At 47.9% G+C, this 26,355-nt stretch overlaps 2 protein-coding genes across 2 annotated transcripts; both read right to left on the bottom strand.

Moving 5' to 3' along the window:
- Positions 1-1,068: 1,068 nt before the first annotated feature.
- LOC124699731 (desmethyl-deoxy-podophyllotoxin synthase-like) lies at positions 1,069-2,848 on the bottom strand. Its single transcript, XM_047231984.1, has 2 exons — positions 1,928-2,848; positions 1,069-1,709 (listed from the first exon to the last, which is right to left on the bottom strand). Exons 1-2 carry the CDS (start codon positions 2,846-2,848, stop codon positions 1,092-1,094), a joined length of 1,539 nt encoding a protein of 512 aa, XP_047087940.1. The 3' UTR covers positions 1,069-1,091.
- A 4,003-nt stretch (positions 2,849-6,851) lies between these two features.
- On the bottom strand, positions 6,852-8,575 carry LOC124699730 (desmethyl-deoxy-podophyllotoxin synthase-like). The gene is made up of 2 exons (XM_047231982.1): positions 7,649-8,575; positions 6,852-7,569 (listed from the first exon to the last, which is right to left on the bottom strand). The coding sequence occupies exons 1-2, from the start codon at positions 8,558-8,560 to the stop codon at positions 6,952-6,954; spliced, it is 1,530 nt and encodes a 509-aa protein (XP_047087938.1). The 5' UTR covers positions 8,561-8,575; the 3' UTR covers positions 6,852-6,951.
- Positions 8,576-26,355: the final 17,780 nt, after the last annotated feature.

Here is a 26,355-nt window from a genome sequence, read left to right as displayed (position 1 = left end):
AACTCAAATTTAATATTTCAGAAGTGGCCAAATGGTCGCAATAATGCTTTGCCTGACAAAGGAGGGGAACAATTCTAGTCACTCAGCCTTGGAACACGCCCTTTTATAGCGGAAACCCTAATTATAGCTCGAGCTACATAGCTTCTGTTTTTTTTTTGCAAAATTTGAATCTAACAATTTAAAGTTTCAAAAAATTCTAAAAATTTCTAGTTGTAGCCAATGATGTACCCTACCGCTCTGCAGAATCTGATGATGAAATACATTATATTCGAGGCTACAGAAAAATGACAAATTCTGACAAATGTTGGAAGTTTCAAAATCTGCATTGTTCACTTTTTCAGATCCACAAATTTGTCAATTTTGTACAGCCCAAAATACTCAGTCTTTCGAATTGATTTTTTTCTCGCAATGTAGAGTACATCATTGTCTACCTCAAGATTTTTTGTTCATATTTTTTTTGAAACTATTAAATGCTATTTTCCAATTTTTGAAAAAAAACGAGCTTCATGTAGTTTTGTTTTTGTTTGTATAACAATTGTTTAGTTGCTCTCCACCTATACCACATGGTAACGAGCTCCATGTAGCCCGAGCTACAAAATGCCACACTCCCTTTTATAGCCCATTCTGTACCCAGCCGGTGAAGACAGGTAAAACAGTCTGACTGTCTGTAGTGAGCTATCCAGCATACTTTTTCTGTACCCGTAAATCAGTCCCCCCCTCAAATAAAACCTTTTAATATGAGGATCAGCGACCTTATAGAGGCAAAGTCGCCCTCTTGTAACACTTTGCACGACAAATAGGTCAGAAAAGAGATCCCGTGCACCAGGGAAAGTTCAGAAAAAATGATAGGCTGAGTCAAAAAACTGAGTGTCCCAGATCAAGTAAACAAACATCTCTCCCACAAAAAGAGCAACAATTTATCTGTAGCAGTAGCACACATTGGCACACGTATAATTCCGTACTCAGCTTTGCAAGTATTTCCTTTGATGTAATTAATACTTCATAGTTCATACGCCTCCACATTGTGACAAACGCACACAGAGTACATGGGAGTTTGTGATCACATATCAATGCTAATATAATTGTGCAAATCAAATCGGGGGCACATGGACCACGGCGTGCAGGTACAGGTCGTTCTTCCGTCGGACGGTGAGGCCCATCTCCTCTTCCATGTCCAGCTCACCCGGCTTCACCCCGTCCGGGAGCTCCCAGTTGAAGTGGTAAAGGAGCGCGGCGAGCACGATCTCCATACTGGCCTGCGCAAATGTCATCCCAGGGCACATCCTCCGCCCTGCACCGAAGGGTATGTACTCGAAGTTGGTGCCTTTAAAATCGATCGTGCCAGACTCGAACCTCTCCGGCTTGAACTCCTCGGGGTCTTCCCAGTGCTTAGGGTCCCTCGCGATTGCCCAAGCATTCACCAACACCGTGGTGCCCTTGGGTATGTCATACCCGAGGATTTTGCAAGGCTCCATGGCCTCCCTGGGGAGGACCAATGGCGCAGCTGGATGCAGTCTCATTGTCTCCTTGATGACGAGCCTCAGGTACTTGAGATTGGCCAAGTCATCCTCGGTGATCTTAGGTTTTCCATGGAGGTTGTCCCGTACTTCGGCTTGTGCTTTTCGCATCACGTTTGGGTACCTCATGAGCTCCGACATGGCCCATTGGAGGGTGGTTGCTGATGTTTCACTTCCGGCACCAAATAGATCCTGCAGTAATACCAATTTACATAATTTATGAATTGCCGGTTATTGTTGACAATACTAAATCTATCACCAAATGTGTACTTTCAGAATATATAAATAGTTTTGGCTAATACAGCACATTTTTAAGGAACTCTATGGTCAATGTATAACACCATAAATGACAGGTGTTCTGAAAGAGAATCGAGGAGAGCATGTAGAAACTGAGAAGATGCTGTACTTACAAGTATAACTGCTTTGACCATTCCCATGGTAAGAGGCACCTCCAGGCCACCCTCCTTCCGTACCCTCAACAGAGTGTCCACTAGGTCCTCACCTTCCTCCACGTCGCCGTTCCCCGAGGCGGCGGCCGCGGCAGCCCTGTGCTCCTCGTGCTGCTTGATCGCGTAGTCCATGAGCTCGAAGCTCTTGCGGTGGTTCTCCTGGGCCAGCCGTGCCGTGTCGCTGAAGAAGCTCGCGAGCCACGACGATGGGAACATGTCGCAGAGGTTGAACCCGGCCACGAGCTTGACCCCGTCCTCGAGCGTCTGCAAGAACTCCTCCCTCCTCTTGAACCTGTCCCCGATCAGGGCACGCACGGCCGAGTCGGTGATGAGCACGGAGATCCGCTCGCTCACATTCACGGGCTCCCCAGGTGGCGCCGCGGCGACGGCGGCCACGAGTCGGCCGACCTCGTCCTCCCGGATGCCACGGAACGACTGCACGCGGCGGGCGCTAAGCAGCTCCATGATGCAAATCTTTCGGAGCTGCCGCCACAGGGCGCCGTAGCGCGCGAATATGAGTCCTTCCCCGTCGGCGTTCATGATCTTGATGGTGGGGCTCGAGGGGCGCGTGGCGAAGACCACGTCGTGCGTCCGCATGATCTCGCGGGCGGCCTCCGGGGACGTGGCCACCACCACGGGTACCTCGCCGAGCTTGAGGTACATGAGCGGCGCGTCATGCCGGCGCGCGAGGTCGGCCATGACGCGGTGCACGAGTGGGCTGCCGGCGAGGTGGTGCAGGCTGCCGATGATCGGAAGCCGCCAGGGGCCGGGTGGCAGACGAACGGCACCATCGCCACCGCCACGCTTCCTGAGTAGTTTGAGGAGCAGGAGAGGGAGGAGGAGAGCTAAGAAGAAGCAAAGGTAGTAGGCCGGTTGCTCCATCGTCTAGGCGCCCTGGAGTGGAGAGGTGGAGGGGTTAGTTAAGTGCATTGCGACTCTAACGCCATATGTCTTGTACGTATATAAAGTCAGGACACGAGGTGAGTAATTTGGACGGAGAACACAAAGTGTTAGTGCAGGAGCTAGCTCTTGAGTATGGTTTATAGCTAGCCTCTGTGCTAACAAATTTCTCGATGTGGTCGAGCATATTGGTCGGGATCGCCGTGATCGATACAAATTTTACGTTCTTTGGCGTTGCATGGAGGCACGTCGTTCGGCCGTTGTTCTAGTGACTATGATGGTAACAAGTGGAAATTGACCTTAAATGGCATTTCCTCAGTCAGATCTTGCTAGATAAACAAAGATAAGATGATAAAACAAGACATATATTTTGATGTGGAAAACCCGGCTTTCCGAAAAAAACCAAGAACACAATAGAAGAGTACACTTCTGCTTCAGTGCTCCTCCCCTGATTTTTTTTTTGAGCGCGTCAAACACAACAACGGTGGAGATTTTTCATATTTGTTCGTAAGCGGGGCATAATCGTAATTTTAGTGTAGATCCACCGTTCGTACAACCCTGTACAGGCCCGTATGACATGCGTTGTGTTGTACCTCGTTTTTGTACGTATCTACGGTCACGTGCATGTGCGAAATAAAAATGTCCTATAAAGATATTGCTCACGTGACCTCTTCTTTTTTCCTTACGAGACGTATACATACCGTATCAGTAAAGACGGGTATAAATGTGCTGGATATGGATTTCGGCGGACCCAACGTAGGGAAAAAAATCAACTATAACCCTTCAACTTAGTTTAGGGGGAGCACCGAAGGAGCCCTCAGAAGAGTATTACAAGTTACAAACACGAGATGATATGCCAGTCCTTAGGTGCGACTTATCAAGGTATATATAAGAGGAAAATTTACAAGAGTCTTTAGGAAAACGAGTTATACTCATGTGCAATGGCCAGCGTAAAGCCCTATAATAGAATTTGGTTCACGCTTTAAGAATCTCTACCTTGAGCTAAATTATTCCGTCCAGTAGTCGAATAAAGCAAATAACTTCTCCATATCAAATTAGCATACAAACCCAGTTTGTGTGTTGTAGTCCAATAGAACTAGTTAGAGATACCGACTTAGTGCAAGTACTGATTTTGTCATCGTATCAACTAGATTATCATGTGTGCTTATCTTGCATATCTTCACATCGCCTTTAGCAATGACTTCTCGAGTATAGTGATATCTCACATTAATGTGATTTGTTCTCTCATGGATATGGAATCCTTTGTAAGGGATATAGCACTTTGACAATCACAAAATTTGATAGTGCGAGATAAAAATCATTGGACCTCTCAGCGAAGTAGCTTCTCTAGATGCTTCAACAATTGCCATATACTCGGCAGACTGTAAAATTTCTTTCGAACTCACAAAACAACTAAAAATGGTGAAAACATAACCTCTGTGTGATCTTCTCTTGTCCAAATCACCAACATAATCGGAATCAACAAAACCAATAAGTCCTAGATTCCCCTAACTACAACCGAGCATTAAAAGTACGTCACCGGATCCATCAACATCTCTGACATCTTCTTCCTTGCCTCACAAATCTTGTCACCGACAAGTGATCGCGGCTCCTGGTGTTATCACAGACAACATTTTTGCTTGATAGCTTCAACACGAATGAATGGATTCATGTCCAGAGGAACAAAAATTGTCAAAAAAATGGAAAGCAAGCGTAACCTATATGTACCCGAGTGTACCATGCCATTCAATCCACACCGATCATCGAATATGAGATGCGTGTCTTGATACAGGGAGTTTGAAGTTTCCAGGCTTAATGGGCATAAGGACCAATGTCCAAAACATGTTGACATGGGCTAGACGGGCTCGATGGTCACGAAACAAGAATATTTAATAACGAGGGTTTTACGTCCCCATCGACTGTCTCTCACGGCTGCACTAGGGTTATAACGATGGCCGGACGCAAGGACCATTTTCTGCCGACTCAACCTCCACGAGGTGCGGTACGGGGAAACATGACTCCGACGAGTGGTCCTAATACGCCTCCACGTTTCCAACCACCTCAAGGAGGCTATGGCAACACATACGGTGGTGGTGGGGATTATGCGGGAAGGGGAGCACAAGGCTTCCAGCCACATTTCAAAAACTCCAAATTCGAGCCGGGTTCGGGATCGAACCATGGTTTCAACGAATGCTGGGTTGATGGGCAGCAAGGATATAACAATCGGAGTTTTGGCGGGGAGTTTAGCTCCCTCGATGTAGGCTATTATGAAGGAGGTAACAGGTACAACCAGGCGTGACAACCGTTATCGGCATCCACATTGGCAATAATATAATGGGAACCTAGGTTTGTGTAGAAGTTACTTTCCCTAGTCTTCCATGGTTAGAATCTCCAATTCGTGCAACTTCACATTACGCACTGGAGATTCAAGGCCTTGAGTATTCCAAGTACAAGTTTGCTCCCATGTATGCCTCCACATTCACTCAAGGTATGACTAAAGACCTTGAGTATTCCATGTGGAAGCATTGTGGTGAAAGAGTGCACACTGAAGGCCTTGAGTATTCCAAGTACAAGTTTGCTCCCATGTATGCCTCCACATTTACACACTGGATTCACGAATGGTCTTATCTTCTGCCTAAGCCACAACGTGCTCATATAGATTCTGGATGCAGTCGACTGGAGACGGTTGCTCGGGCTATCTATACAACCAGGGTGGCTGACAGCTTTCTAAGAGAATACAACATGCATAAGAGCCATATCTTTATTTTATTCTGTTTGGTTGATTTTTATGTACACATTTTGAGACCCATAAGTTGTAAAACTTTTAAATGTTGAATGCTCAAACTTTGCAATAAAAAGCTGTGTGCATCAATTGATGCAGAGGTCGGGGCACTAACCATTTCGAAAAAAAATCACTCAAGAGACGACTAAAGGCTGAGCAGGGCCTCCTGTGCAACATATTTCTTTGCTTGTTCCATGAGAAATTGATCCCCAAGCAGGCAATGTGGATGATCATCGTGGCACTTTGGTAAACCTCATGTACAATGCTCATCATTTGTATCTCAATGAGAAGATGGGACACCAATGAGGTCGTTTGATGTCATGGACTATGTTTCACCATGATATGTACCTTTGCATCCTTGACCTGAAGAAGTCTCTGATGTATGTTCCCTATGTCACGAAGCTCATCATCGAGGCCGACACCAACTATCCTCTTGTCACCACATCGCTTGTCATCCATAAGACCGTGAAACCCCAATGGAAGCAGCCCAAGTATGATGATGATAAGGATAAAGTGGGTGGCTCTCATGGTCATCAACCCTTTGCTTCTAGTGAAGAGGATGAAGGTGATGCTGCCCTCTGCAGTGGCCCTTGTGGGAAGAATGCTAGAAATGAATTAGTGCCATCCTCATGGGAAGAAGTGCAAGCCAAGGTCAAGAAAGCAAGGTTCCTGGAGAGGACCCTCCTATGCATGAACATTGACACCCGCAAGTACCAATACGATCACTATGTGCAACAACACCATATCAACCAAAATAAAATAAAAAACTCTCATGCGCCATATGTTCAAGCTTCTACCTCCCGAAGAGAGGCCTACTCCTACTCCTTCGCAGTCTGAGAGCGCCTTGTCCTATATGAAGTGGAGCCAAGGGCATGTCCATAGTGCAGATTTTGGGGACGTCACTTCCGGTCCTTCCACCTTTAGGAACACGGGGAAACAACCTATGGAGAATGATGATGATGGATATGTGGCTAGCGGCAATGGTGATGAAGATGAAGGCTCCGAGTGATCTTCCATGGTCGCATAGCATTGCTATTTTCCCTTTTGGCGTCTTGATGCCAAAGGGGGATAACTAGATTTATTAGAATGTCTCACAAGCTGGGGCAATGCTTCCGGTTCGAAAAAAACACACGTTGGTCTCTTATAATTTTGTATTTAGCTTGCAATGGTGTTTGGTCTAAAGTAATTTATACTACTTCTTCATACCCCATTACCCCTTCACATCGTGATAAATATACACAGATAGGACTAGTACTACATGGGAGTTTGTGATCACATATCAATGCAAATGCAACTTTGCAAATCAAACATGCGGCACACGGACCATGGCATGCAGGTACAAGTTGTTCTTCCGTCGGACGGCGAGGCCCATCTCCTCTTCCATGTCTAGCTCACCTGGTTTCACCCCGTCTGGGAGCTCCCAGTCGAAGTGGTAGAGAAGCGCAGCCAGCACTATCTCCATGCTTGACTGCGCAAAAGTCATTCCAGGGCACATCCTCCTTCCTGCCCCAAAGGGTATATACTCGAAGTCCGTTCCTTTGAAGTCGATCGTACCTGACTCAAACCTCTCTGGCTTGAACTCCTCGGGGTCTTCCCAATGCTTAGGATCTCTAGCGATCGCCCAAGCGTTCACCAACACCGTGGTGCCCTTGGGAATGTCGTACCCGAGGATTTTGCAAGACTCCATGGCCTCCCTCGGCAGAATCAATGGCGCGGCCGGGTGCAGCCTCATTGTCTCCTTGATGACGAGTCTGAGGTATTTGAGATTGGCCAAGTCATCCTCACCTATCTTAGGTTTCCCTTGGAGTTTGTCTCGTACTTCGGCTTGTGCTTTTCTCATGACGTTTGGGTTCCTCATGAGCTCCGACATGGCCCATTGGAGCGTGGTCGCCGATGTCTCGCTCCCGGCACTAAATAGATCCTGCAGTAGTACCGGTTTACATAGTTTAGGAATTGCCGGTTGTTCTTACAGGTAGAAAGTGAGAAGCTGATGTACTTACAAGTATAACTGCTTTGATCATTCCCATGGTAAGAGGCACCTCGAGGCCACCCTCCTTCCGTAGCCGCAAGAGCACGTCCACCAGGTCTTCTCCATCCTCCACGGCGCCGTTCGCTGCGGTGGCGGCCCTTTTCTCCTCGTGCTGCTTAATGGCGTACTCCATGAGCTCGAAGCACTTGCGGTGGTTCTCCTGGGCCAGCCGCGCCGTGCCGCTGACGAACCTCGCGAGCCACGAGGACGGGAACAGGTCGCAGAGGTTGAACCCGGCGACGAGCTTGACCCCCTCATCGATGGTCTGCAGGAACTCCTCCCTCCTCTTGAACCTGTCCCCGATCAGGGCGCGCACCGTCGAGTCGGCGAGGAGCAGGGCGATCCGCTCGCTCACGTTCACAGGCTCCCCGGGCGGCGCGGCCGCGACGGCTTCCACGAGGCGGCCGGCCTCGTCCTCCCGGATGCCGCGGAACGACTGCACGCGGCGCGGGCTGAGGAGCTCGAGGATGCATATTTTCCGGAGCTGCCGCCACAGCGCGCCGTAGCGCGCGAATATGATGCCCTGCCCGTCGGCGTTATAGATCTTGATGGTGGGGCTCCAGGGCCGCGTCGCGAAGACGGCGTCGTGCGTGCGCATGATCTCGCGGGCGGCCTCTGGGGACGTGGCCACCACCACGGGGACCTCGCCGAGCTTGAGGTACATGAGCTGCGCGTCGTGCCGGCGCGCGAGGTCGGCCATGACGCGGTGGGCGAGCGGGCTGCCGGCCAGGTGGTGCAGGCTGCCGATGAGCGGAAGCCGCCAGGGGCCGGGCGGCAGACGGACGGCGCCATCGCCGCCGCCTCGCTTCGTGAGTAGCTTGAGGAGCAGGAGAGGGAGTAGGAGGGCCAAGATGAGGCATAGGTTGTACGCCTGTTGCTCCATCGTGTTGGCGCGCTAGCTAGCTAGCTCTTGAGTGTGGCTTATCCGCTTATAGCTAGCCACTTCACTTAACTAGGCAATTTCTCGATGTGGTCGGGCTCACCGTGGTCGATACGATTTTACGTTCTTTGGCGTTGCATATGCAAGCACGTCGTTCGGTCGTTGCTCGAGAGTGACTGATGGTAACAAGTGGAAAGTGAGAATGACGATGCAGTGCCGTCTTCTGCCGCCAAAGATATCTGGTGTGTGACATGACGGCGCAACCGTTCTGTGCCTCTTCTTCTGCAGCAATAACACATACGTGCACGGCTAGCGTCTGCAGAAGCAGATTGATAGTACATGTGGTGGATGTTGGGCATCTCGAATTCTGGATCGTGGCGACATGGTTTGATCCTCTCGATCGGGACAGCAGGAAAGTAGAGGAGCCAAATTGAGCTTCGCTGTTGCTCTCGCTGGCACCGGGTGAGGCCAACAACGGGCACAGAAATCGGTAATCCTACACCTACGGAAAATGACTTACGGATGAAACTTACTGACGAACGTGGCCTCCTGCAGTTGGAGAGATCCGGTTGTTGTTCCGAAATTTGCTCACACTGATGCACCCATGGTTTGACACGTCAGTCCGTAAGATTGTTTTGTAAGTAAATTGCCAGTAGCATTACTCCACAGAAATCTTGGTGCTAGGTCGTGCTCGTGCGGGACGTCGCTTCTCGCTAGGTTGTGCGGTTGGCTTGCCTACTCAGGCTAGAGCACCTTCTAGCTGACCCGAACTTTTGGCTCTCGGGTGCAGGCGCACCCTATATACTCCCAAAAAATGTAGTAATTTTAAATAAAGTCAAAAAAATTCGAATCCTTTTGGGAATCAAAGATAATCAAGTATTGTACTCGTATAAATTTATTTGGCCAAGAAATGTTTCACATTGACTTCAGGCAAAAAAAAACAAATCTATGACGAATATAGCGTGAATAGTACTTTAATATAGGACCTCCAAGTCTGTTTTTTTCACCCACGAAACAAGAGAAGGTATTCCATGGTGAATCTTTCGTATACGAGTACAATACATGATCATCTTTGATTCCCAAAAAGATTTAAATTTTTTTGACATTTTTCTGAATTATTAAATTTTTTTTGAATATAGGGTGCGCTTGCTCCCAGGTTCACCCATGCAATTTCGACCTTCTAGCAGACTATAAAAAGCCAAGTACTCGCTATCGAAAACGTGAATACAGACCGAAATCGACGAAGCGTAGATTAGATACCGTACTCGAAACTGAAGAATTCGAAAACTATGTTTTCTTGAGATTTTAAACACTAGATCATCCCAGTTTTTCGCTACATTCATCGCGATTGAAATTCATTGATAATTTATACAAAGGCAAAATCAACGCAGGCGCGAAATTAAACTAGATCTAGCCTACCGCAACCCTAACTAACCAAAATTCGTCCCCGGAATACCTCACCGGGGCATGTGGGCCGGCGGACAGCGAGCTGCAGCCTCACTCGTCGAGGATGACGATGTCAGGCTTCAGGAGGCAGGCAACGAGCTCCTTTTGTTGGGCTTTGTAGGCCGCCACCGCCAGGACGGCAACGCGCACTTCTTCCTCCTCGAAGTTCCGTGCTGCCGCTCGCTCGGAGAGCGCCGTTGTTTCTCGAAGGAGGATTGGTCGGCTTCGCCGCTATCGACATAGTTGCCATCCTCCCCGACTCGTCGGAGGAGGGCTCGCACTCCATCGACGATATCCATTCCTCGTCGGTGCGAGCAAGGACGACGACGACCGCGCGAGGAAGAAGATCCCGCCTCCGCCTCGTGGCCGTACACGTGGAAGGATGGCGGCAGCGTGAGCCCGCGGTCCATCCACTTCATCACGGCGTGCTTATTCGCACCTTCGAGTACACCCACTCACGTGGGTATATATAGCCGATCGGGTACCCACCGTTAGTGTATCTGGTTTGGCCCAATTGAAGGCCCACATGATTCTTTGCTGGGGACCATAGAGCCCAAGAGAAGCTAGCAGCTAGGAGCATCAGAAGCCCAGGTTCCTGGAGTGTGGAACAAGGACAAGCCTAAGATTGGGAAACCCTATGGTTCACCTCTAACTTGTAACTGATTTGGTCATGGTACCTGAGACCTAGCCTCCTATATAAAGGCTATGAGGGGCCGCCGGGGAGGCCAGACTCATCATCATCTAACTCACGCATAATCTGCCCTAGGGAAGATCCGATCTACACCAACATAGACATTACGACGACATTGTAATTTTCATCGACAATCCAGATCAGACAAACATGAGTAGGGTATTACCCTCTGAGGGCCCGAACCTCGGTAAACCTTGCCTTCTCCATTGTGATGTGTTGCAAGATGTGATATGGTATATTTGATGTATGATATGATCATGTTTTGTAACATTTGTCACGACTTGCATGTCAATGAGTAAGGCAACCGGCAGGAGCCATATGGTTGTCACTTTAATTGTATCACATGTGTGCCAATATTCAACTTCATGTAATTGAGTTACTTTATCTCTATGAGTTAGCTATAGTGGTAGTTGTAACACATGGTGGAGGCAATCGTGGCAGCGCTCAAGGACCTAGGCACCATGGGATGGAGATCACACTGGTGCATTGAAGATGGAGATCAAAGGCGCAAGAAAATGCTATATCATGTCACATTACGAATTAATGTGATGTTAATCCATTTATGCATCTTATTTTGCTTGTAGGCAACGGTAGTATTATAAAATGATCCCTCACACTAATACCAAGAAAATAATGTGTTCTCCCTTAGTATGCACCATTGCGAAGTTTGTTGTTTTAAAGCGTCTTCTGATGATCGGATGTTATAAACTCTACATACGCATACAACATGTGTAATGATAGTTTTGCACATACAAAAATACTAGGTTTAAACTTTGTGAGCTTAGCATGTACAAACATGACCTCGGAACGCAAGATTGAACCTAGAGGGTGGTAGAACTCTGACAGCACTTCGAGAACACGAAGGGGAAGTAGATCTCCCTGCGGTCTCTCGTTGGTGTCTGCTAGGACAACGACAAGCAAAGGGTGGCGTGGAGGAGGTGGTGGCCGGCGGAAGTTCTTGGGACAGCTGCGTCAGCGAGGTGGAGGTGGACGACAGCTAGGGTTTGGGTGAGGGATGAGTGGCTTGTAATGTGATGCCCCTCCCCTCTCCCATGTATTTAAAGGGGTCCGGTTGACCTATGGGGGAGGAGTCCATCAGAACCGACTTGGGGGGGGGGGGGAATCAGAGTCCACCTGGACTCCTCCCTCCCAAACCGAGTAAGGGGGAAGAGTCCACCCCTTGGACTCTCCCATCCCCTATGCGCTGGACAAGGTGAGGCTCATGTGGCCAAGGCCCATGGTGCCCTTCTGGGCCACCCCTTCCGGACCCTTCCAACCTTCCATAAATATACCGGACTCTTCCAAAATATTCCAGAATAAACCTCGATCCTTCTCGTACCTTCCATAAATGACTGACACGATTCTATATCACTTACGGGCACACTTTGGACACTTTTGAATTATTCTGGGATTTTGAAGAACCTTCAGAATGACTTTCCATTTCTAGCTTCATTCATACTCACAATTTAAATGTCGCTAACCCTTAAGCGTGTGGCCATATAGGTTCAGATATATGTGGACATGTCCGGAACAATATTTCTCGACAATGATCGATGTAGAGTGATTGATAACCACAATGATTCTCACACATAACACAAATATCTTAGTCATGTGAACCTTCAGTATTACTATTCGATACACGTCACATTGTTTCTTGATACTTCACATAGCCCGAGGTGAAACTCTCTACATTATCCTCGTTTCGTGGCATGTACTCCTTTACTCATCATGTATTATTAATATTCCTATGACATGATAACTTAGTCATGTGTCTAGCTAGACTATGACGAACAACATGATGCATGTGTAGGCCTAGAGCCTATCTTTCCATCATCGGAGTAGCAATTTCCACGATCACATAAAATAACACTACGACAAATTATCCAGTATGCATGAATATCATATGCAACTCAGTTGGAAAGTAACATTCGAAGATCACATGAAATCCATGTCATATCCTAGTTCATATTAGCATCATGGTCTAACGATCTTAGTAACGGTAGTACTTAGTCTTTGAAAAAAATACCGACATCTATACTGATGATTTGTTTCATTTGGGGTCTACTCCCTCTATCCCGGTTCATAGGTTCCACGTGTATCCCTAATTCGTAAATTTGACCAACGTAATACAAGGTATATATATAAAAATATTATTATAATAAAATTTTCTACTTTCTACTTTCTAATGATTTTTTTATTTCACTATAATTTATATTATGTTAGTCAAATTGACGATCTAGGGATGCGTGTAGTCCCTATAAATCAGAACAGAGGGAGTATCAAACATTATTATTCCACTAATAATGTTTGTCACATGTGATACCGGAAATCTCGTAACAACTTTTGCTCATTGCCCTATAGTCAGGAAAACAATACTATCAATATCACATGTACTAGTCATAGAGGAGTGATCAACTAGGGATATCTTCTTTGGTGTTTATATATTATTCCACAAATTTAATTAGGTTTTCATCCAATATCACAATATCCGGAGCTAATACAATTATATCATACAATATAAGCTTTGTTATGAAGAAATATATGAATTATAAAACTTTATTATTGCCTCCAGGGCATACAAATTTTTGGACCCACTAAAATTCACAAATTCTTGGAAGTTTAATATTTTTTAGAAGCTATTCAGATTTTCTCTTTCAAATTTTGTCAACTGTAAAAGAACAAAAATAGTCAATAACTTTGAACTGAATCTAATCCAATTTTTGGGCACATTATATTTCCGTGCCCAGGATAATTATCAAAATTTTAGAAAATATCATCAAAATCATGAACATGCCACGCAGAGAGTGTTTCCGAATTGAAAAACACTCGGCTGTTAAATTGAAAAGGTGTAAAAAAATATAGTGCTGGAAGCGTGTTTTTTGGTATGAAGAAATGCCGAGAGCCAGCGCAATCGAATTCTTTGTGCGTTTGGCCGGTCTCTAATTTATTTTCCGTTTGGTGCTATGAGATTTGGGCTGGACCGTTCTTGTCTATTCGGGCTAAGCAAGCACAGCAAGAAGGACAACTTACCTAAAAAACTAGGACAACTTTACTATTTATTCAACCCACAAATCGGTAGCACTAGGGCAAGAACAACGACTTTGTCCATGTTGTTCATTTTGCAAGAATTTAATATGCGTGTCTCACATCATTGGAACCTCCCATGTGGTCATATTCAAGTACAGAAGTTTTGCTTAATGAATGATGATTCAGTGATTTTACATGGCGTGTCTCCAAATTTTTCTCCTTTTTTTTGTCAAATTTTAATCAAATGTCCATTTTGGAATTCCAAACCATAGGGGAGTACCATAGGGAAGTTTTGTCACGGGAGATGTAGATCGGGACATGGAAAGAATAGACCTGGAGATTCCTGTTCGCAATTAATTAATAAAGGAAAAGACGGAAGTGGTGGAAGATGGGGAACAATCTTATTGGTCTAATTTTTCCAAGTGTTGCCGAAAAGAAAAACAACCGAATGTGAACACTAGTGGAGAAGAGGCCTTTGGTCCCAACCAAATGTCCCAGTGCAGAACCAAACCGGGACTAATGTGGGCATTGATCCCGGTTCGTTTTGCCCAGGGCGACCCCACTAGCTCAGAGCTTGTCCGGTAGTGGCCTTTGGACCCGGTTTGTAATACAAATCGGGACTAAAGGGTCCACGGCAGGGCGCGGCAGGCCTTGTCAGGCGTGGGAAACCTTTAGTCCCGGTTTGTATTACAAACCGGGTCCAAAGCCCCCCCCCCCTCTGGACCCGGTTTGTGTTACAAACCGGGACAAGGTCCCCAATCTGGCTATATTACCTTGCCCTGCCCAAGTGTGAGCCACACTTGGCCATTTTTTCACTTTCTTCACAAGAGGGGTGTATTGCTCTCCTTTCTTCTTCACATGCACAAGAGGTGTTTGATGAAATGCTTAAGAGGATTTGCCACTTGAGTTTACACAAATCAAGCCACACTTAACTTGTTTTTTTCTTCTTCATCGAGGTTAACAACTTTATCCTTTTCATCCGTAATTGATAAAATGCATGTGTATATATACATCGTGATGTTCTGTAATGGTTTTGATCAGCTAAATTATATCATGCAGATGAATCGGCAATGGATGTACATTGACCGACGGTTTGACGAGTTCACTTCGGGCCTGGATAATTTTATGGCTGTGGCGGAGGCAAACAAACATGGTGGCTTCATGTATTGTCCATGTGTCAACTGCAAGAATACCGTAAATTACGCTCACTCGACTCTCATTCACAGCCACCTTCTGCGATCCGGTTTCATGCCCAGTTACTATTGTTGGACCAAGCACGGAGAAAGAGGGGTTATGATGGAAGACAATGAAGAAGAGGAAGAGGATGATGACGGTTATCCCAATTTCCCTGAATACGATGATACTGCGAGAAGGCAATGAAGACAATGAAGTAGAAGATCAAGAGACACCGGATGAGCACTGCGATGATGATCTTGGTCGGGCCATTGCTGATGCAAGGAGAGAATGTGAAACTGAAAAGGAAAGGTTGGCCTTCGACAAGATGATAGAAGATCACAACAAATTGTTATACCCAACTTGCGAAGATGGCCATAAAAAGCTAGGCAACACACTGAAATTGTTGCAATGAAGGCAGAGAACGGTGTCACTGACTCAGGATTTGAAAAGTTGCTGACAATAATTAAGAGGAAGCTTCCAAGGGGTAACGAATTACCCGCCAGTACGTACGAAGCGAAGAAGATTGTCTGCCCTCTAGGATTAGATGTGCAAAAGATACATGCATGCATTAATGATCGCATCCTCTACCGCGGTGAGTACGAGAATTTGGATGCATGTCCGTGTGCACTTGCATTGCGGTATAAGATCGGACGAGATGACCCTGGTGATGTTGAGGGCGAGCGCCCCAAGAAGAGGGTTCCTACCAAGGTTATGTGGTATGCTCCTATAATACCACGGCTGAAACGCTTGTTCGAGAAATAAAGAGCACGCTAGGTTGTTGCGATGGCACAAAGAAGACCGTAAGAAAGACGTGATGTTGAGGCACCCTGCTGATGGATCCCAATGGAGAAAAATCGATAGAGAGTTCCCAAACTTTGCACAGGATGCAAGGAACTTAAGGTTTGGTCTAAGTACGGATGGCATGAATCCTTTTGGAGAGCGGAGCTGCAGCCATAGCACTCGGCTCGTGACTCTTTGTATATATAACCTTCCTCCTTGGTTGTGCATGAAGCGGAAGTTCATTATGATGCCGGTGCTCATACAAGGCCCGAAGCAACCCGGGAACGACATTGATGTGTACCTGAAGCCATTAGTCGAAGAACTTCTACAGCTGTGGTCCCTAGCGGGTGTACGTGTGTGGGACGAGCACAAGCGAGGAGGAATTTGACCTAAGAGCGATGCTTTTCGTAACCATCAATGAGCTGGCCTGCTCTTGGTAACATTTCAGGACAGTCAAACAAGGGATACAATGCATGCACGCACTTGTTTACATGAGCTCGAAGGTGATTATTTGGAAAAAGGTCGGAAGGTCGTGTACACGGGGCATCGTCGATTTCTTAGGACTACCCATCCCGTAAGAAAGAAAGGCAAGCATTACAACGGTGAGGCTGATCACCGGAGGAAGCCTCCCCATCGTGATGGTGTTGATATATTTGGTATGGTCAAGGATCTAGATGTAATATTTGGAAAGGGTCCTGGCGGACGGTCTGTTCCGAATGACGATGCCGGACACGCGCCCATGTGGAAGAAGAAATCTATTTTTTGGGAGCTAGATTATTGGAAAGTCTTAGAGGTCCGCTCTTCAATCGATGTGATGCACGTGACGAAGAATCTTTGCGTGAACTCTGCTAGGCTTTCTGGGCGTGTACGGGAAGACAAAAGATACACCAGAAGCACGGGAGGACCAGCAACGTTGGAAAGACCCCAAAAAGCTGCATGAGAGAGTTAAAGGACGTCATTTCTCCAGCTACGCTCTTACAAAAGCAGAGAAGGAAATATTTTTTGAATGTCTGCGCAGTATCAAGGTCCCGTCTGGCTTCTCCTCCAATATAAAGGGAATAATAAATATGGAGAAGAAAACATTCCAGAACCTGAAGTCTCATGACTATCACGTGATAATGACACAGTTGCTTCCGATTGCATTGATGGGGCTTCTACCGGAAAATGTTCGACTGCCCATTGTGAAGCTATGTGCATTCCTCAATGCAATTTCTCAGAAGGTAATAAATCCAGAAATTCTACCGAGGTTGCAGAATGATGTGGTCCAATGTCTCGTTAGTTTTGAGCTGGTGTTCCCACCATCCTTCTTCAATATTATGACACATCTCCTCGTTCACACGGTCGATGAGATTTCCATTCTCGGTCCTGTGTTTCTACACAATATGTTCCCCTTCGAGAGGTTCATGGGAGTCTTGAAGAAATATGTTCATAACCGTGCTAGGGCAGAAGGAAGCATCTCCAAGGGCTATGGAATAGAGGAGGTCATTGAATTCGGTGTTGACTTTATTCCTGACCTTAAGCCGATTGGTGTTCCTGAATCGCGGCATGAAGGGAGACTAAGTGGAAAAGGCACGCTAGGAAGGAAATCAATGATATGTAGGGACGGGATTTCTTTGACTCAAGCACACTACACAGTTCTACAAAGTTCCACCATGGTGGCTCCGTATATCGGTGACCACAAGAAATTTCTACGCTCCCAGAACCCGGGGCAGTCGAACGATTGGATTAGACGTGAACACATGTCGACTTTCGGCGGTTGGTTGCAAAAACATCTCCTGAATAACAAAGATATTGAAGATCAGTCTGTACTTGCTGGCCCAGACACCATCTTCGACTGTAGTTACTTTCCAAGGGTACGAGATAAATGGGAATACATTTTACACAATCGCCCAAGATAAAAAGAGCACCAACCAAAACAGTGGTGTCCGATTTGATGCAATAATGAATGAAGGCCCAAATGACACATATTATGGTTACATAGAGGATATATGGGAACTTGACTATGGACCTTCTTTTAAGGTCCCTTTGTTTAGGTGCAAATGGGTCAACAAAACGAGGAGGCGGGGTTCGGGTAGACAAGTTGTATGGAATGACAACAGTGGATGCGTTGACGTCGAAACCCACCGGCGGGCAGCGACGGGCAACACGGTAGAGCCGGGAACAACTAGGGCTGCGGCTGGCCCGGTCCCTCGGAGCGACGGCCCGCAAAGCCTCCTGGTCACACGTCCGATGCTATCGCAAGGGCGTGCCACCCGACCTATACCGGTCGGGAAGGTGTTGGATTATGCCTCGCTTAGTTTCCTGCATGGCATACACGTAAACATTAAATACGAGCCTCGATCGGCTCTCGAGTTATCCTGTGAATCGGCTCAAAGAGCCGATCCACCCATGATTCGTACAAGGTGTCCGAATATATGGTGGTCCTGCTTGATCAAGATAAAGCTAATGAGATCTACGACGATTTAGGGTTTTCACCGCATAATCGGATCATCCTACTCACGATTGGGCCTCGCGCTCGCGCGCGGTGACCGTAAGCCGATCCTAGACAGGGCCTAAAAACCAACACGAGGTTGATCCCCGGAACATCCTTTCTAGGGCTAGCAAACTTCACCCTACACGCCGCTGGATCCTCCAACCCTTTGTAGGGCCTAACTATTGCGGATGTTAAACTAATCCTTGCGAGAACAAGGAGCAACCGTAACGGATCAGATCTACTAAACTATGATCAAGCGGGGTGCCGCCCCTACACCTAAGATAGGTGTAAGGGCGGCTAGATGCATGAGGGTTGCACTACGACGGCATATGATACGAAGAACAATGCTAACCCTAACACATCTAAGATAACTACGTTGCTCGCCATCAAAAAGGCTTCGGCACGAGCAACGCATGAACAACGTGGGTAGGCTTGTGCTGCCTAGATCGCAAGATGCGATCTAGGCAGCATGGTGCTTACCGGAGAAACCCTCGAGACGAAGGAGTTGGCGATGCGCCGAGATTTGTTTGTGTTGAACGTTGGTTGTTGTTTTATTCCATAAACCCTAGATACATATTTATAGTCCAAGGGACTTTCTAATTCGGGTGTGCACCTAACCGTGCACGAGTAAAACTCCAACTCCTAATCGACACGTAACCTAATATGTTACAGATACAAGGGCAAACTAGCCCAAACTTTGCATGTAAGGCCGATTCACGTATTTCTTCTATATATATATATATCTTCAAGCCCATCTTGATCACGGCCCTCCTCTGACTCGGTCAAATTCTGGTGATAACACATGCCCCCCTGGTTTTGGAAATGTCATTTCCAAAATCATTATGCTTATACCTCATCAGGCCATGTCATGGCGTCTTGCCTCCTTAACTTTATCACCAATCTAAAAAATGAAGGAACGTCTTCACATAACCCTGCCGATAGCCAGAGTCAGGCGTCCCCAAAAGAGCCGATGGCATCACACCAGCCTCTATGATAAACGGGAGCAAGGTCAACCTAACTGCCCCTCCAAACGGTAACTTGCGCCCTTCGTCTGAGAAACGCAGATCCCCAAATCGCCGCCCAGACAGCTCTACGGATCTCAGATCTCAGCCGCGCCGTCCCAATCCCTCAACGCATCCAATGGCGGAATCATCCAACGCCAACGCCATGGTCTCCGGTCTGAAGGTAATCCTCAACGGCCCCCTTGCCACATGCATCAATGTCAAGAGTAAACAGCAAACACCTGAATTAATGTTTTCTCCCACTATCAATTTTAGGTTTCGGACATCCTGCTTGCCACATCCTTCTCTCGCAAATTCTATGTGCCTTGGTCCTTGTTCTTCCGAGAGTCCTGCCCTCTTAATTTCATGCGAAGCTAACGGGATCCCCTTTGTGAATCGGAACTTAGATCTGACCTCCCGGGCCGACTGCACTGCGAGCACGGCCTAACCCCACGAGGGTTGGGTGACATGGTACAACGAGTATCCAAAGCCCATTATGCTACTCAGGAAGCCATAGGGATAGCCGATGCCCTGTCATTATCATTGTCTTCTCTTGAGAAGAATGAAAACATTCCGAAAACCATCGGCTATTTACAGTACGACGCACTGAAGCTGTTTCATGTTTGGCCATGGCCCTATGACACCCACTCTGCTTGGATGTGACCATGATCACGGGCCTAGACATTGCATCCCCAAGCCCATACGCATTCAAAGCTGCCGAAAGTCCCTTTCACCCTTTCTTCTAAAAAAGAGTGTACCAGTTGGGGTGCCTACCTCAATCGTTATATGAAGACCAAAGGCCATGTGACAGAGAGAGAACACACAGCCTTCCTGAACTTTTGGTTGGAACACTTCATATTCTGTGGCCCATCACTTGCCCCTACCAAGAATTACCTTTCCCTAGCCTATGAACTGGCCAAAGGCACCCATCTTGGCCTAGGCAAGGCTGTTTCTTGGAGAGGTCTATCGATCTCTTCAACGATGTCCGTCAAACTGTTCTCTCAAAAGACGAGTTAAAGCGGCGGTCCCCGGTGGTTTATTCGGTTATGGGCGCAGCTATACTTTCGAGAACCGGATCCCGAGACTTCCCACCTTTGACCTCCTGCACCTTCCCGGATGCTAACGGCAAGGATATCCGATGTACCGGCTATGGCCAAGCTTTGTATGGTCTCCCGGGCAGCGGGCTGATCCCTAAGGAAGCGACGGGGTGGTTCAAGATCTTCTTCCAAGGTTTGGACAACCCCCTGTTCTTTCCTTATACTTGAACCGGAGAATTTTGAAAATCCAGTCTCCTTTCGATTGGATAACTTTGCCGATGACGATAGCACCCAGCATCTGTATTCCATCATGATTCGCCCTTGCTTCCTCCCTGTCGGCATGAGTACCTCGAACCGGATCATCAAGCTGGGTTATGAGTGTTATCAACCGGTAGTGGTAGCCCGACAGCTTGGTCTCGGGCAGGTGCCGCCCACACTTCTTCTTACACCACCGACGAGCAAGCGAGCTGAACTGCACGACATACTTACGGCCAAAGGTGTTACACCTTCTTTGATGCTTTGGCCATCCCAATTCCCCACAACCTCCGTTTCTCCTTTACTACCGAGTGGCTTCGAGACTTGGTGGTCCATGTGGAAGACCCATGTCTTCAGAAGGGCTTTAGGACCGCTGTTGAGACAACTCGATGCCGAGTATGACATCCCCGCAGACCAGGTACCATCACTCACATATTTCTTGTAACTGCTTATGGTGATCGTCTGGTGACCTGACTCTATCTCCTGGCAGCAACAAGAGGGCCCAGTTCCCAAGCAAGCCAACGGCTCCCCCTTCGTATTCCTTCCTCCGGCCCCGGTGGTTCTCTTCTGCCAGAGCTCGCCATCTCTGAAGAAAGTCATAATGCAAAGCCAGCCGATTCCTCCGAAATCGGCTCCCAAGAGTAAAGCAACTTTGGGGCCAGTTGCCCCCCGAGCCTCGACTCAGGCGAGGACGGCAGTGAGGAAGGTGGCTGTCAGGAAGACCACTGAAGCGCAAAGCTCCTGCCGAGGAAAACTTGCACGTAAGTTGATCCGTGTCTTAATCGAACACATTTGCCTTCCCAACCTTTGTAACATGGTTGTACCTCTTCTTCCAGGCCTCTACTGAAGAGAACTCCAGTGAGGGAGCACAGTCCAGTCCAAGGGACTCTTCCCCAGGTGATACAGAAAGGTCCACTACCCAGAGCCAGACGGTTTCGCCAACGTCGGCTTCTCAGAAAAGGTCGACTTCCGAGCCGGCTGTCCTTCAGGTTCCGATCCAAACGAGGTCGCGCATGAAGCGTCGATGCGTCACAAGGGCCCGCACAAGCCCGCAAGTCTCCTCGCCGAGCCAGGAAGTTTCAAATGTAATATACTCAGCAGTTCGTGTTCCACATCGTCTTGTCACTAATTGGTTTGCCTCACCATTTCCCTTGCAGACTGACGGGACTTCTAGCGGGGACGTTGAAGAGGTGCCGATGCCATCTGCTGCCCTTGGCCTGTCCAATTCGCCAAGCGCGACTGACCAAGTGGCTAACCTAGCCCAGACTGCCGTAAAGCTGATCGTCACAACATCGGCTTCCCTTCCTTTCTTGGGAGAGGTAAGCTCTCTCTCTCTCTCTCTCAAGCCCGCTCTTTTCCTTTGTCGTATGCTCATGCTGCTCTTGCTCGTCTGTCAGGGGTGTGATCCTTCAAGCTTGTTGACGTTCGACCCCGACTCCATCGAGCCTGCCGTTTCCAAAACAGGTGAAGAGCCAGATCCTAGTGCGATCGATGGCACACTCCAGCGCCTCAAAGTCTTGCTCTCCTCCTCGGTCGATACGGCTGGTCGAGAACCACTGAGGCAATCAAGGGTATCCTCGAGGACATCCAGCCCCGTCTCCCGATACGCTGCAAGTTAAGCTTTGGCGGGCGGTGTCTTTGCCGGTTTCAGGTCAAGGGTGCGGTCGGCTCGTCAAAGGATTACTCTTCGCGCGCCCAACTCCCGTTGAGAGCCGATATTGCAGGCAAATGTCAACGGCTCAATGAGAAGAAAGCCGTTTTAGACGCCAAGACCGCCACTTCGCTCGTAGCGTCAAACTTGCGACCTTGCGCAAGGACCGGAGGACCTTGAGAAGAGGGCCATGGAGACCAAACAGCTTATCCAGGATGAGGAATCCCTCATTGCTTGCTCCCAAGAGGAAGCAAAAGGTCTCACGACTGATCCGAAGACCGACCTGGCTGAAAGTCGTGCCACGAGCAGCCACGGTGGTGATGGGGAGAGACGAGGACGACGAGGCCGAGATCGCCGAGGTGGATCGAATCCGTGCCGATGCTCTTCACGCCCTTAATGCTTTTCTTCAGTAGGGCCCCCTTGTGTAAACTGATGCCTGTAAACTTGCTTTGCTGTACTTGTCCAAGTTAACGTCGGTGCATCGGCTCTGGTTGCGTCGCCAATTTGATTGTGTTTTTTTTTTATATCTTCAATTTCCGCCAACTTCCCTATCGGCCGCTAGGGATGGCACCTGCAGGGTATGGGTACGGGTAGAGCCATCTCATACTCGTACCCGTCGCCTTCAATCTTACCCGTCACCCGTACCCATACCCGCGAACGGGTACAAGTTTTTTCCATACCCGTCACCCGGCCGGGTAAATGGGTACCCACGGGTAAAAACACCCGTGCTTACAACGTATCAAGTTGTTCAAAAAAGAAATGAAATGAGGTAAAGAGATCCTAAATAGTGGTCTAATCCTCACTAACCTACCAGCGATTGTCAGATCAGAAAGCGTGAGGTTCAACCAAGCAATGTGAAGACGCGGTTAGGGGAAATTAAGTAGTTCAAAACATTATAGCTGCCCACTTGTAAGATTTATATGGGTAAATGGGTACACGGGTATGGGTTGTACAATCTCATACCCGTACCCTCTCTATCCGATGGGTATGATATTTGCCCGTTTACAAATCCATGGGTAATATTTTGTCCCATACCCGTATTCCTATTGGGTTTTTACCCGATGGGTCCGCGGGGCATGGGTACCCATTGCCATCCCTATCGGCCGCCAGCATTCCTCCGCACATGCTCAATGGTGTCGCCGCATGCCCATATGATTAGGTGCCCCCCCGAGCCGATTCTGCCAGGAATTGCTGATATCGGCTCTACGGCTAGCCAAAAAACTACGATGTGAACGTCGGCTTTGTTAGGAACAACGTGGATTTCTTCCAGTGCCTCAGCCGACGCATCCCATTGCCCATAAGATCGACGTTGAGCCCAGACCGAAACATGGTGAGGATGATTTTTTTGGCCGATTCCTAGAGTCGGCCTTCATGTTAGTAGGTCCACGCTGGTCTAGCGGTATTCCTCGACAGATCTTTGGGGCCAATCTCACGAATCGGCCTTGCCGCGTTTGCCCATACATAGTGTCGGAGCTGGTCGCGTGGAACGAGCCGATGAGTTCGGCTTCGAGGGTTGCCTTGATCTCGTCATGTTTCTTCTTGAGCTCATCAGGCAGATCCTCGTACTTGACCGGAGTGCTTTCCGCCATCTCGGATGTAGATGGCGATGTGGTGGATGTCGAAGGGTGTCCCACCGGGCGTGCCAGAATGTGTTGACGTCAGAAACCCACCGGCGGGCAGCGACGGGCAACACAGTAGATCCGGGAACAACTAGGGCTGCGGCTGGCCCCAGTCCCTCAGAGCGACGGCCCGCAAAGCCTCCTGGTCACACGTCCGATGCTATCGCAAGGGCGTGCCACCTGACCTATACCTGGTCAGGAAGGTGTTGGATTATGCCTCGCTTAGTTTCCTGCATGGCATACACGTAAACATTAAATACGAGCCTCGATCGGCTCTCGGGTTATCCTGTGAATCGGCTCAAAGAGCCGATCCACCCATGATTCGTACAAGGTGTCCGAATATATGGTGGTCCTGCTTGATCAAGATAAAGCTAATGAGATCTACGACGATTTAGGGTTTTCACCGCATAATCGGATCATCCTACTCACGATTGGGCCTCGCGCTCGCGCACGGTGACCGTAAGCCGATCCTAGACAGGGCCTAAAAACCAACACGAGGTTGATCCCCGGAACATCCTTTCTAGGGCTAGCAAACTTCACCCTACACGCCGCTGGATCCTCCAACCCTTTGTAGGGCCTAACTATTGCGGATGTTAAACTAATCCTTGCAGAACAAGGAGCAACCGTAACGGATCAGATCTACTAAACTATGATCAAGCGGGGTGCCGCCCCTACACCTAAGATAGGTGTAAGGGCGGCTAGATGCATGAGGGTTGCACTACGACAGCATATGATACGAAGAACAATGCTAACCCTAACACATCTAAGATAACTACGTTGCTCGCCATCAAAAAGGCTTCAGCACGAGCAACGCATGAACAACGTGGGTAGGCTTGTGCTTCCTAGATCGCAAGATGCGAGATAGGCAGCATGGTGCTTACCGGAGAAACCCTCGAGACGAAGGAGTTGGCGATGCGCCGAGATTTGTTTGTGTTGAACGTTGGTTGTTGTTTTATTCCATAAACCCTAGATACATATTTATAGTCCAAGGGACTTTCTAATTTGGGTGTGCACCTAACCGTGCACGAGTAAAACTCCAACTCCTAATCGACACGTAACCTAATATGTTACAGATACAAGGGCAAACTAGCCCAAACTTTGCATGTAAGGCCGATTCACGTATTTCTTCTATATATATATATCTTCAAGTCCATCTTGATCACGGCCCTCCTCTGACTCGGTCAAATTCTGGTGATAACAGGATCTCAACAATCTTGGGTATAGAGACGAACCATTCGTCCTAGCCAAGGATGTGGCCCAGGTTTTCTATGTGAAGGATATGTCTAGCAAACCAAGAAAAAGGAAACATAAGGAAACAAATACATCAAACGATGAGCCAAAGCGCCACATAGTTCTTTCTGGAAAAAAACATCGTGGGAGTGGAGGACAAGACGGACATGTCAGAAGATTATAATAAGTTTGATGAAATTCCACCCTTCGAGTGAACATTGATCCAAGCATCAAGTTAAATGATGAAGATGCTCCATGGTTAAGGCCGAAGAAGATTAAATGATGAAGATGCTCCATCATCAAGTTAATTGAAGAATGTTCATGGCACAAATGAGTATCTCAACATGGCAATCAATTTCCCATTTATTTTTGTGTAATCATTTATACTGTATGTAAGATATGAAAAGTGGAGATGTGGTTGGCTTTTTGTACCATATATATAGAGGAGATGTAGTCGTTCACGGGTTTGCAGGGGAAAAATTCCGAGGCGCGGTTCCGAAGATGCCGTAGGGCGTGTGCACCAACAACATCTTCGAGAAACCGCGCCACGGAGATTTCCCAACCCTTTCCCCAACACTATTAGAGGAGATGTAGTCGTTCGGGGGCTTGCGGGAAAAAATTCCGAGGAGCAACTTCCGAAGATGCCGTAGGGCGTGTGCACCAACGACATCTTCGAGAAGTTGCGCCACGGGATATTTCCCAACCCTTTCCCCAACACTGTTAGAGGAGATGTAGTCGTTCACGGGCTTGCGGGAAAAAATTCCGAGGCGCAGCTTCCGAAGATGCCGTAGGGCGTGTGCACCAACAACATCTTCGAGAAGCTGCGCCACGGGAGATTTTCCAATCCATGGGAATGAATCTCTGCTTGGCTTGTTGATCTGCTTGGCAAGCCGTATCGATGCTCCTTTTATAGGCACATCACCGCTTCTACTCGAACGGGCGTCGTGCGCTACATGCTTTATCTCATCGAGCAGTGCGTCCACCCATGCGTTCTTATCCTGCCGACATCTTTAGTCCCGGTTGTACCCACCAGCCGGGACTAAAGGTTACCCACACGTCCTTATCCCACCGACAGTTTTGTTAGATGACAAAAAAATGATCTTTAGTCCCGGTTGTACCCACCAGCCGGGACTAAAGGTTACCCACACGTCTTTATCCCACCGACAGTTTTGTTAGATGACAAAAAAATGATCTTTAGTCCCGGTTGTACCCACCAGCCGGGACTAATGTTTTCGGCGCCACTGCGTTCCCGCCTATTTTTCTTCCCGCGCTTTCCACTGCGTTCCCGCCTATTTTTCTTCCCGCGCTTTCCACTGCTTCCCGCCTCTGTCCTCCCGCCATTTTTTCACTATATATATATATATATATATATATATGTATGTAGGCTTGGCCTCCATTTACATATCACATCT

Source organism: Lolium rigidum, chromosome 3, assembly GCF_022539505.1.
Source record: "Lolium rigidum isolate FL_2022 chromosome 3, APGP_CSIRO_Lrig_0.1, whole genome shotgun sequence".
Lineage (NCBI taxonomy): Eukaryota > Viridiplantae > Streptophyta > Magnoliopsida > Poales > Poaceae > Lolium > Lolium rigidum.
The sequence above is the reverse complement of the archived record's forward strand: the minus strand, read 5'-3'. Positions and strand labels throughout refer to the sequence as shown.

Excerpts from the sequence above, each read along its gene's own strand:
- LOC124699731 (XM_047231984.1), bottom strand. The coding sequence starts at position 2,848 with ATGGAGCAACCGGCCTACTACCTTTGCTTCTTCTTAGCTCTCCTCCTC. Across the intron at positions 1,710-1,927 it reads TGGTCAAAGCAGTTATACTT|GATCTATTTGGTGCCGGAAG; the intron begins GTAAGTACAGCA and ends GTATTACTGCAG.
- LOC124699730 (XM_047231982.1), bottom strand. The coding sequence starts at position 8,560 with ATGGAGCAACAGGCGTACAACCTATGCCTCATCTTGGCCCTCCTACTC. Across the intron at positions 7,570-7,648 it reads TGATCAAAGCAGTTATACTT|GATCTATTTAGTGCCGGGAG; the intron begins GTAAGTACATCA and ends GTACTACTGCAG.